Source organism: Aquarana catesbeiana, linkage group LG01 (assembly GCF_042186555.1).
Source record: "Aquarana catesbeiana isolate 2022-GZ linkage group LG01, ASM4218655v1, whole genome shotgun sequence".
Classification (NCBI taxonomy): Eukaryota; Metazoa; Chordata; class Amphibia; order Anura; family Ranidae; genus Aquarana; species Aquarana catesbeiana.
The window spans coordinates 792,630,212-792,642,813 of record NC_133324.1 but is presented as its reverse complement, the minus strand read 5'-3'; the positions used below and the strand labels follow the sequence as shown (position 1 = coordinate 792,642,813).

The 12,602-nt window shown below is 41.2% G+C and overlaps 1 protein-coding gene across 1 annotated transcript in view; it reads right to left on the bottom strand.

Moving 5' to 3' along the window:
* The window catches only part of WWC2 (WW and C2 domain containing 2), a 203,050-nt gene that overhangs the window by 59,705 nt on the left and 130,743 nt on the right, over window positions 1-12,602 (bottom strand). Inside the window, exon 14 of the mRNA XM_073606900.1 lies at window positions 2,414-2,606. Coding sequence (XP_073463001.1) covers window positions 2,414-2,606 — 193 coding nt within the window. The remainder of the gene's footprint in view (window positions 1-2,413; window positions 2,607-12,602) is intronic.

Below are 12,602 nucleotides of genomic sequence, written 5' to 3'. Positions count from 1 at the left end.
GTCGTGCGTTTTTCAGCCAAACAGCAGCTTTCCAACACAAATCTGCTCCCCTTAGTGCTTTCTATTCGCTAAAACAAAACCACCAAAAGCTTGAACACACATATAAAATGCTTGCAATACACTTCTAAAACACCCTTATACACTTGCAAAACTCTTCAATAAAAACGCTGAAAATCGCTCTGCTGAGGTGTGAATGCAGCCTAAAGGATTTCCTGTTCTGGAAGTATTACAGACTCTGAAATTGCTGACCCCTATTTTAGGGAAAGCCAATTGATACAGTGCCTTGAAAAAAGTATTCATAGCCCTAGAAATGTTCCACAATTTGTCATGTTATAACCAAAAAATGTATATGTATTTTATTGGGATTTTATGTGCTGGACCAACACAAAGTTGCACATAATTGAGAGGTGAAAGGAAAATGATAAATGGTTTTCAAATTTTTTATAAATATGTGAAAGGTGTGACGTGCATTTGTATTCAGCCCCCTTTACTCTGATACCCCTAACTAAAATCTAGTGGAACCAATTGCCTTCAGAAGTCACCTAATTAGTAAATAGAGTGCACCTGTGTCTAATTTAATCTCAGAATAAATATAGCTGTTTTGTGAAGCCCTCAGAGGTTTTTTAGAGAACCTTATTGAACAAACAGCATCATGAAGGCCAAGGAACACACCAGACAGGTCAGGGATAGTTGTGGAGAAGTTTAAAGCAGGGTTAGGTTATAACAAAATATCCCAAGCTTTGAACATCTCACGGAGCACTGTTCAATCCTTCATCTGAAAACGCAAAGAGTATGGCACAACTGCAAACCTACCAAGACATGGCCTTCCACCTAAACTCACAGGCCAGGCAAGGAGAGCACTAATCAGAGAAGCAACCAAGAGTCCAATAGTAACTCTGGAGGAGCTGCAGAGATCCACAGCTCAGGTGCGAGAACCTGTCCACAGGACAACTATTAGTCGTGCACTTCACAAATATGGCCTTTATAGAAGAGTGGCAAGAAGAAAGCCATTGCTGAAAGAAAGCCATAAGAAGTCCCGTTTGCAGTTTACGAGAAGCCATGTGGGGGACAGAGCAAACATGTGGAAGAAGGTGCTCTGGTCAGATGAGACCAAAATTTAACTTTTTGGCTTAAAAGTAAAACACTATGTGTGGCAGAAAACTAACACTGCACATCACCCTACCCATGAAACATGGTGGTGGCAGCATCATGTTGTGGGGATGCTTTTCTTTAGCAGGGATAGGGAATCTGGTGAGAATTGATGGGAAGATGGATGGAGCCACATACAGGGAAATCTTAGAAGAAAACCTGTTAGAGTCTGCAAAAGACTTGAGACTGGGATGGAGGTTCACCTTCCAGCAGGACAACAACCCTAAACATACAGCCAGAGCTACAATAGAATGGTTTAGATCAAAGCATATTCATATGTTAGAATAGCCCAGTCAAGTCCAGACCTATATCCAATTGAGAATCTGCGGCAAGACTTGAAAATTGCTGTTCACAGATGCTCTCCATCCAATCTGACAGAGCTTGAGCTATATTGCAAAGAAGAATGGGCAAAAATTTCATTCTCTAGATGTGCAAAGCTGGTAGAGACATCCCCAAAATGACTTGCAGCTGTAATTGCAGTGAAAGGTGGTTCTACAAAGTATTGACTCAGGGGGGCTTAATACAAATGCACCCCAAACTTTTCAGATAATTATTTGTAAAAAAAATTTGAAAACCATTTATCATTTTAGTTTCACTTCACAATTATGTGCCACTTTGTGTTGGTCTATCACATAAAATCCCAGTACAATACATTTACGTTTTTGGTTGTAACATGACAAAATGTGGAAAATTTCAAAGGGTATGAATATTTTTTAAAGCACTGTAGCTATAACACATATACAGATGGGAAATCCTGACTTCACAGGTTGAATACTAGATTTGGGTTAGTGCCTCAGAAAGCATAGACGTCATGTTATTAGCATGACGGCCATGTACGTAGCATTTTCAGGAGGAAGTCAGAATTAGCAGCTTTTGCATTTCTTTCAGCAAATGTTTTCTCTAAAGACTGTAAAAAAAAAAGAAAAAAAGAAAAAAAAAAAGGCCTTTGTGGGTTTCAGTTAAAGTCAAGGCACAGCCAGTAAAGATATGATCCTAACAACAAATGATTTCATTACACATTGCAACAAACAGTTTGAATGGGCGACTAAGAAACGCTGCTGGGCAATCAATGAATGACTGTTCACTTTGTTAAATGATACTTGATTAAAGAGCTTGCTTTCAGTGCACCCGCTAATGTTTACTCTATTGCAGTGATATGCTGAAAATTTCTGAATGCTGCACACATATGTGAATTGAAAGCCACTTGATGAATAATAGATTTCAAGGGTTCTCTGAAAAAGAAGTGAAGATGTATGTCATATACCAGGCACTCTTCTCGATGAGGTCTTCCAGCCGAACACACATCCACTCTTAGAATCTTCTGCTGCAGAGCACTCTGTAAAATAGAGGCTCTGAAGAGCTCATTAAACACCACTGTCTCTGCTGCAGGGTATACTTTGGTCCGAAAGAGGCAACTCATGTCACCTGACGATGGAAGAATGGCAACCCGGATATATCTGTGTAAAAAGAAAGAAAAGGCATTTACAACTATCTATGTGACCAGTAGCCATTCATGTACAAAGGGAGTTTGCACTGGTTTCTTGCACTTTGATCTAATGGGTATTACATTCTTATGAATGATAGATTCCATTACAGTATTTGCATATACCATTAGTAGTTCTTAGGTATTCTATATATCTTATTGGTGTTGACTACAAAAAAACTATATACACAGGCTCTCCTCACTTAACGACCAGGTTCCGTTCCAATAACCGGGTCGTTAAACAAATTGGTTCTTTAACCACCTCAATACAGAGCACTTACACCCCCTTCCTGCCCAGACCAATTTTCAGCTTTCAGCGCTCTCACACTTTGAATGACAATTACTCGGTCATGCAACACTGTACCCCATATGAAATTTGCGTTCTTTTTTTCACACATATAGAGCTTTCTTTTGGTGGTATTTAATCACTTTATTTGTGCTACAAAAAAAAGAAAGAACATAAATCTTGTGAAAAAATGCTCTTTTCTTTGTTTCTGTCATAAAATTTAGCAAATTAGTAATTTTTCTTCATAAATTTTGGCCAAAATGTATACTGCTACATAGCTTTAATAAACATAACCCAAATTAGTGTATGTTATTTGGTCTTTGTGAAAGTTAGAGAGTCTACAAACTATGCTGCCAATCACTGAAAATTGATCACATCTGATCAGGCCTTCAGTACGTTAGGCATATCTCATTTCTTGAGACACTAACAAGTCAGGAAAGTACAAATACCCCCCAAATGACCCCTTTTTAGAAAGTAGACATTCCGAGGTATTAAGTAAGTAGCATGGTGAGTTTTTTTTAAGTTGTAATTTTTTCCCACAATTCTTTGCAAAATGAAGATTTTTTTTTTTTTTTTTTTTACAAAATTGTCATATTATCAGGTTATTTCTCACACACAGCATATGCATATAACAAATTACACCCCAAAATACATTCTGCTACTCTTCCTGAGTATGGCAATACCACGTGTGAGACTTTTACACAGCTTGGCCACATACAAAGGCCCAAAAGTGAAGTAGCACCTTCAGGCGTTCTACAAGCATAAATAAACACATCTCATTTCTCAACCACCCATTACATTTTTGAAGGCCCTGGAGCACCAGGACAATGGAATTGCCCACAAAATGACCCCATTTTGGAAAGCAAACACCCCAACGTATAATCTATGAGGTATATTGAGTCTTTTGAACGGTTCATTTTTTTTTCAGACGTTTTTGGAAAATGTGGAAAAAAATGAAAAACGCATTTTTTTTTTTTTTTTTACACAAAGTTGTCAATTTATAAGATATTTATAACACATAGCATGTATATAGCAAAAATTACACCCCAAAATACATTCTGCTACTCTTCCTCAGTATGGCAATACCACATGTGTGAGACTTTTACACAGCCTGGCCACATACAGAAGCCCAACATTGAAGTAGTACCTTCAGGCGTTCTATGAGCATAAATTACACATCTCATTTAATTCCTACATATCACAATTCTGAAGGTCCTTGAGCACTAGGACAGTGGAATTACCCACAAAATGACCCCATTTTGGAAAGCAAACACCCCAATGTATATTCTATGAGGCATGGGCTGCAGATAGGTACTCGGGTAACTTGATGAACTGCAGACAGTTACTTGGGTACTCTGATGGGCTGGTGACAGGTACTTGGGTACTCTGATGGGCTACAGATAGGTACTCGGGTATTCTCATGGGCTGGTGACTGGTATTTGGGTACTCTGAAGGGCGGTGACAGGTACTCAGATGGACTGTGACAGGTACTCAGATGGACTGTGACAGGTACTCGGGTACTCAGATGGACTGTGAGAGGTACTCGGGTACTCAGATGGACTGTGAGAGGTACTCAGGTATTTAGGAAGACTGACAGGTACTTTGATAGGTGGTGACAGGTACTTTGATGGGTGGTGACAGGTCCTCTTTATTAGGGGGGGCAATCAGTGTGATTGGTGTACACTGTAAGCGCTAACGAGATGTTACCGCAATCTCCTCACACACGATTGTGTTTGGTACAGACAGAAGCAATTAATAAATTGATACAAATACAGGTCCAGTGATTGTAATCGTCATGATAACTGTAAACATACAATAAAATTTACAGAATTCATGATTTTAAGACAAGCTTAGCTTGGCATCCTTGAATTACAACTCGACGGGTTTTGTGGCGGTAACAGCCACTCATCAGGAGTAGGATGCATAGACTTTGGCTATAGGGTATGATAGAAAAATAAATAAATCAAGTCTACGAGGGTGTACCATATGCTCTACAAGAGGGAACTGAGCGCTTATACGTTACCTATGGTGTAACCCATGTACCGTATATACTCGAGTATAAGCCGACCCGAATGTAAGCCGAGGCACCTAATTTTACCACAAAAAACTGGGAAAACTTATTGACTCAAGTATAAGCCTAGGGTGAGAAACACGCAGCTACTGTAAGTGGAAAAGAGGGTCAACAATGCCCATTTGCATGCCTCACTGTGCCCATTTGCAGCCATAGGTCCCCCGAACTTCAAAAAATGGCCTGGGCATTAAGCAGCCAAATCTTCTGGTCTGTAAGTGTTTAAAACAGAAACCCCTCTGGAGAAGGAAGAGTATGTGGCGTGAAACACCTTTTTGGCGAAATAACCAACATGACCAATCTAGGATAGTGAGAGGAAACATGGGAGTCTAACGGGCAGCAAAACGTACACCATAAAAAGTACTATACTAAAATATTTAACATTCCTGATAAAAAAATAAAAAAAGACTCCAAATCGAGGCACTGCACAGAACAAACGTCCCGGCAGTGCAAGGCTTTGACCCCACACTGAGAACTTGGAGTTAACGGCAATCAAAACAAACATGTGGCACAAAAAAAAGAAAAAGATGAAATGCAAAAAAGAAGAAAAAAATAGCAAAAGGTCTCTAGTGTATCAGACAGAGCTAGCTACTCCCATGAGAGACAGATGTAGTAGCGGTGTGGAGAAAACATTGCTGAAAATGTGACACTCCCTGCCCAGGATTGGACAAGGAGCAGCAAGAGAAAGTCAGTGTAAAACAGGCTGGAGAGCCCAAAGCTGGCAAGGAAAAGTAGAGAAGTAAATTCAAAATGCCTGTGTATTAAAGGAAGGGTAAAAGACTTAAAGATGCATTGTAAAGCAAGGTGGAAAGTCACCGGTTTTCCAGCCAGCTCTCCACCACAGCCGGCATGTCGAAGAATTGGGTTGTACCATCATCTAGAACCCGGAGTCGGCTAGGATAAAGCAAGTTGTACTTTAGGCCACAATTTTGAAGACATTAGTGGATATCGGTAAAGGAGCGCCTGCGTTGTTAAAATAGAGATCCTGGCATTTTCCTAGACCAGCTCTTGTTTGTTCCTTGTAGCCGCCAGGAGTACATCACAGACCCAGTAGTTGAGCACCACGGCTTCGCTGAAGCACCAGGGATCGATGGAGCAGGGGGAACTCTGTGGGCATTCTCAACTACAAACATAGGAGGTAGATCGTGTAGGCCGAGTAGATTGATTAGAAATTTCTCAGCAAATAAGGAAGGTTAGAGCCTTCCACCCATTTAGGGATCCCCACCACCTTTAGGTAATTGTGGCCGAGCCAGTTTTCCATATCCACAAACTTCTCTTGGAGAGCTTTTACCTGGCATTACAGCGCATGGAGCTCCCTGGAGTCCGCCCGAACCGTGTCCTCCATGGTGGATACGTGGAACTCAGCCTCCAAGAACTGCCCTCAGTACTTCTCCATGATGGATGAGGAAGATATCCGTGGAAAGCATGTCAATTTTTGAGATGAGGGCTACCTTGCTGGAGGTGATGGCAATGAGAAGATCTGTAGCGTTCGGGCTGGCCCCCTCCATGTCTGCCGGAGTTGTGTCTGTGTGCCTGCCGAGACTGCAGTATGAGGAGACCTCGTGTCCAAGATGGGCACTGGTGGCGGGGTGTGGGAAAAACCCACCAGAGGTTTAATCAGCTTAGGCTTGCCTGGGGACATAGGGAGACACTGCAACACAATCACTGCAGAAGCAGCAAGGAGACCAAGAGCAGGGTGGGTCAATAGAGCAGAACCAAAGGATATGACCAGGACCAGATAGGAGCGGAGCTCAGCTTGCACATGTCCTGCTGGGCTCACATTCCAGCCATGCCCCATGTATGGCCAGATACTGTTTAGTTAGTGGCTCAAACAAGCATATGTTTTGTTTGTTTTATGCTTGGCTTGTTGTAAAAAGCCCTCCTGTATTGGAACTATTTTTGTTTACTGCCTTACTGAAAAAAGGCCTCATGCATACTGGTGTTTATGGGCATACAACACAATCTGCAAAAAACTGAAAGCAAAAAAAAGAAAGGTTGATACTGGGGTCCAACAATCATTTTATATTTTCATATTTCTAAATAAGCTAATGCACCTGTGAAACACAATATCAAAAGTGATCAGAAAGTGTGAACATATGGCCAAACTGGCAAGATCTGGGCAATCTGTGCCCAAAACAGCAACGGAATTCACAGACAGATGGGGAATTGTATGTCTTGGTATTCCTGCAGCCTTATTCCAGTAGATGTTTTTCTACTGTATTAAGGAGGGCAGATTAGATGTAAAATGGCCTACTTTGTGGTGATTAGTAGCCTATGCTGACACCGATTCAGAGAGACACCGACACTCACTGCAGTAAATACCATGTCACTTCACAGTGATATCCAATTTATTGAATAAAAGGTGTATTGTGCTCATCAATTTTTGGTTTTGTGTTTGCATGCTTGTAAAGTAAATGTGTGTTGATGGGAGAATCCAGGTTTAAATAATTGCTGATGAGTCTCATGAGGCATGATGCAAATCAAATGGAAAAAATTGATTTTGAGTTTTTGTACACTTTACCAAAAATGTCTCACCAGGCGGGAGTTGGTATCAGTTTCTAAAGCATGTCAACAGAAGTATTTTTTTGCCATTTCTTTTAACCAGCCCACTAATGAAGTGCATGCCAGATCCCCGTATAAGCAGATGGTGTATGCCATGTAATTTGTGTCGGAACAAATTTTCACAAGTTTTGGGAAAAGCATTTAAAGTGGTTGTTAACCCACTTATACCACTTTACATAATCCTGCTGGTTGCCTAATGATAGCTGCTCCTATGTGTATTTTATTTTAAAAAAAATGACTCCTTTACCGGGTTTTAGAGTGGCTCCTTGCAATCACGTCACTGGCTGTGTCTCCTCTCTGGCCGGCTGAGAGATGCAGCGAGCAGGGCCGAGATTCCCCCACTGATATCAGCTGGGACGCAAGGAGGAGAGGAAAGAAAGAGCCGGCCAATCATGTGATTGCGGGGAGCCAATCTGAAACCCGGTAAAGGAGGCATTTTTTAATAAAGCACAGACAGGAGCAGCGGTCTTAGGGAACCTGCAGGATTATATACATTTTAAACTGTTATGAGAGCATGAGGAGTTGTGGGGCGGGCACTGACACATGGGCAGACAGGCAGGGAGGGGAGGGGGGAGTGGGACACAGGAGCACATAGGAGGAGAGGAGAGCTGCGGTTGGCAGAGGCACGTAAACTGACTACGGTGTCAGGGCTCAGCAGCCATGATACACCAAGGTCAGTTTACAAAGGGGAGGGCAGAAACTGGCTGGATCAGCTAGGTATTAAAGGTGATACAGGGGGCCAAACGACACAGCACAAGCACTGTGCTTTATTACATCCTCTAAAGAAACAGGATCCATATTTTTTGGGGGGGGTTAACCAACGCTTTAAGGTCGGTCTTCAACATCTAGTGATATGGCCTTCCCAGTAGGTTGCAGAAGGCAGGGCACATTTCACCACTGACTGCCTAGACAGGGCAGAGAGTCCAAAAATTGTTCTCTATATGGTAAAAACATTTTTATTTATTATTTCGTGTCAATCCAGGCAGCAGTTTACATTAATTCTGTGCTGCAAGGTCTGCTTCAAAGATGTTGACCGATTGCTTGCTATTGGACACTGCCCTATGGACACTGCTCATTGCTTTAAGAAAAGAAACCTAGCAGGACAAAATTACGGCAGTGGCTATTGCCTCTCTGTTTTTACACTGCCAGTGCCCATACTTATCCTTGCTTCACTATGTGTTAGGTCACTGATCAAAGAGATATGTGGATTGTGAATTCAAACTTATTATTATTACAATTATACTGAGTAAATAACTCATTGGGCCAGCCTTTCAAACCTTTTTAACATTGAGGAACCCTTAAAATAACATTCTGGTCTCAAAGAACCCCTGATAATACTTACTATATCTACAGATCACATTAGCATGGTCAGTGGGAAGAATGCTCCTCTCACAGAGATCTAAAAAGAGGATCGGTGTCAGTGTTTACTAACACCGATCAAGAAACCCCTAGCAACCTCTGGAGGAACCTGGAGATTCCACAAAATCCTAGTTGAGAAAGGCTGCATTAGACAGTTAAGCAAGGATGAAGACGGCAGTTCCAGATACTGCACCTTTAAAACCAATTCACCAGTGACCGTTTCATTTCAACTCACATAACTCCCTTTAAAGAAGTCCAAATAGGCAGATAGACAAAAGGAGAACAAAATGCAAAATGTCACAGGTCCACATACATCCAAGTATTCTAGACCTATTTCTTCAGCCAAAAAAGCAAAGACGTTTCAGAAATATACTTGCCATTTTCTGTTACTATTAGTTTTTTATGGTTGAAAGTGGTTACAAGACTTTAAATCCCCCCAAGGAAAAAAAAAAAAAAAAAAAATAAAGGAAAAATGCCTGTGTAGTTGCAATCAGAAAAGGCAAAAGCAAGATGAAAGAGATAAATCAGACATCAACCAAAACAGCAGTCTCCATTGTATATGCTTTCTACCCTTTGAACTTGTATATCCAGTGCATCACAAAGCACTTAGTACTTAAGAGGAATTTTTTCCTTCAACTTTGCTCATGAAGGGAACTCTCTTTATGAATGTTGCTGAGACAAAGGGAACTTACACTATATCTAATAAATTAAAATTATATCTTCTGCACTTAATAAAAAAAACACCACAGAAACCACAACCCAACTATAACTGCTACATACATAATTTTTAGAATACATTTGACAAACACAATTATATATAAAAACATCATACATCGTTTAGGCTGATCTCTAAAAATATTTCCATTGAATATAAAAGCAAATATGACTTGTTCATATTGATTATAGGCCCACAATCAATAAAACAGAGTGAGCTGGTAATTTATCATTTGTGACACAAAGTCCCATTATTACAAAAAGTCCTAGACATTTTTTTTCTCAATTGTATATCTTTAAATCTCTGCATGTAAATTCCAACCGTCCACCTCAAATTGGAAAATTCTGTTTACCTTTCAATCATAGAAAAGCAAACACGGCTTAGGTATATTCCTGTGGCAATAACTCCTCATCCAAATACACTTCTTAGTGTTAATAGACTTCCTCTGTTTATACACCAAGTAAGAACAAAGCAGAAAAAGCACTAATCCTATAAAATCCTTTAGTTTAAGATGAAAACAAATCATACAGAAAACTCACATTTAAAAAGTGCATGCAAGCACGATCTTAAATGCCTTAGGCAATGATCACATAGGAACTCCATTATCTACTCCTGCACACTAATCAGTCAGCAGTTTTTGGATGTCAACTTACCTGGCTTTGCCCCCTGGCTAAAAGGCTTGGTTCCACCCCAAGTCAACTATGACTTTTTAAAGGGTACTCTAGTCATTAAAAGATCCATGTGCAATAATATCTGATGTTTTGGAATTGTGAAACTAACTGAAGACTGCCATCTAAAATGAATTTTTGAGGAGGAGTAAAAAGAGAGTGTATGTATATTTACTTTTGCATCTGCTTCTCTTCAGGGCCAGTTTTAGACAAAATAGGGGTGATTCATAGTAAATGAAAGGGGCCACATATGCGAGAAGTCTGTCTGATGTGATCATGCCTGTATGATGGTGTTTCAACAGAATGAGGGGCCAACAGCACATAAAAGATGTAGGTCTATAAGCATGCAGAAGAGGTATAACCATGGACATTTTTTACGGGTTGCACTTAAAGTGGAACTAAACCCTCCTATCGTGTTCAGCCAAGGTAACTGCCATCTTAGCCTCTGTTTGATCTTCAACTGCCATGATGATGCACATGTAATCAATTGACACCAACCAACACCAATAGTTTGATAGTTTGGTTGAGAGGACAAGCAAATGGGACAGTTACACTCCTGGCATGCACTGATAGGTTTTTTGAAAATGTTAAAGAGGTTTAAACCCCCGTGAAAATAAACCTGCAAAACAAAGGTGAAATGAGCTAGTATGCATAGCATACTAGCTCATTATGAAATACTTACCTTAGAACAAAGCTTTGCAATGGTGCCCGCACACCGCTGACATCCTCCCCGGAGTTTCTTCCAGGTTCAAGGTCTCTGGCGCTGCGATTGGATGGAGCCACGATGATTGCACTCCCTCGCATGCACGCGGGAGCCACGGTCACAGCACAGGCCCTGAAGAAACAGCACAGGCGGCCGTTTCTTCAAAGTGCATGCGCCGATTACCTAATCAGCGCAGTATACAGTAAATATCTCCTAAACTGTGCAAGTTTAGGAGATATTTACAGTACCTATTAGGTAAGTCTTATTATAGGCTTACCTATAGGTACAAACAAAACAGAGAAGTTTACTACCTCTTTAAATCTATGAGTTTAGTTCCGCTTTAACATCCTATACATGTTAGCTGCGTAACAACCCTCCCAAAACAGTCTTTTATCACCTCTTGTGATCAGCAGCATAACACAAAAAGGTCAACCAGAGACAGTTCATCTATTGTATGAAAAGGAAGTGAGGTGGTTCATTAAAGAGCGTTTCAGTGATCAGCAGCATATGCCATATTCAGAAGCATAAAACAACTCTTCAGCGTACAATATTACTTTCTTTAGCAGGTAGGCAGGTCTTTGGGTTTCTGGAACTTTAAGCCGAACAGAGAGGCAGGCCTGGGAGTACATGGAGGAGGAATAAGTTTGGGTTCACTACCTGCACAGTGGCAAATTCCTTGCTTTGAATGGTCCTTAATGGGCACAATTATATTAAACCTGAGTCTATTGACTGTATACACTGCACGTATATACTGCAGTTTGTGTACCATATAAATACTCCTTAAAGAGGAGGTCCGCCCCCCCATGAAAAATGAAAAGTCAGCAGCTACAAATACTGCAGCTGCTGAATTTTAATATATGGACACTTACCTGTCCAGGGAGCCCACGATGTAAGCACCCCAGCCAATCTGAATATGCAGCCGCTACCATTCCTGGTAAGGGAACCCGGCAGTGAAGCCTTTCGGCTGCACAGCCGGTTCTCTACTGTGCATACGCGAAGTGCGCTTTCTAATTGGCCTGGCGGTGGAGGAAGGAGAAGGGGGCATGAAATTCTGAGAGATGGCACAGCGTCCAGAAGTGGGGAAGGAGACAAAAAGGCGAAAGTTCCACTTTTGGGTGGAACTCAGCTTTAAGATGTCAGTAAACCCAAAATGTTAAATTTCATTTTAATGTCCCATTATAAGTCCTATTTAGTAAATACCTTTTAATCCTGCCATTTTATCATAGTTCCTTATTCTGAGTGGCAATAGAATTCAAGCTGATCCCCCTTAAAGTGATTGTAAATGCTTGTTTTTTTTTTTTTTTCAAACAACAAACATATTATACTTACTTCCCCTGTGCAGCTGGATTTGCACAGAGCAGCCTGATCCTCCTCTTCCCGGGACCCTCTTCTGCTCTCCTGGCTCCTCCTCCTATTGAGTGCCCCCTAAGCCAGCAGATTGCTACAGGGGGAACTCGAGCCGAGTCAGAGCATCGCGTATCCATTCAGACTCTGAGCCCCGACCAGGCCCTGCCCCTCTCCCCCTTGATTGCCTGACTGGTTTTTATTGACAGCCGCAGGAGCCAATGGCACCGCTGCTGTGTCTCAGCCAATCAGGAGGAGTGTCTGG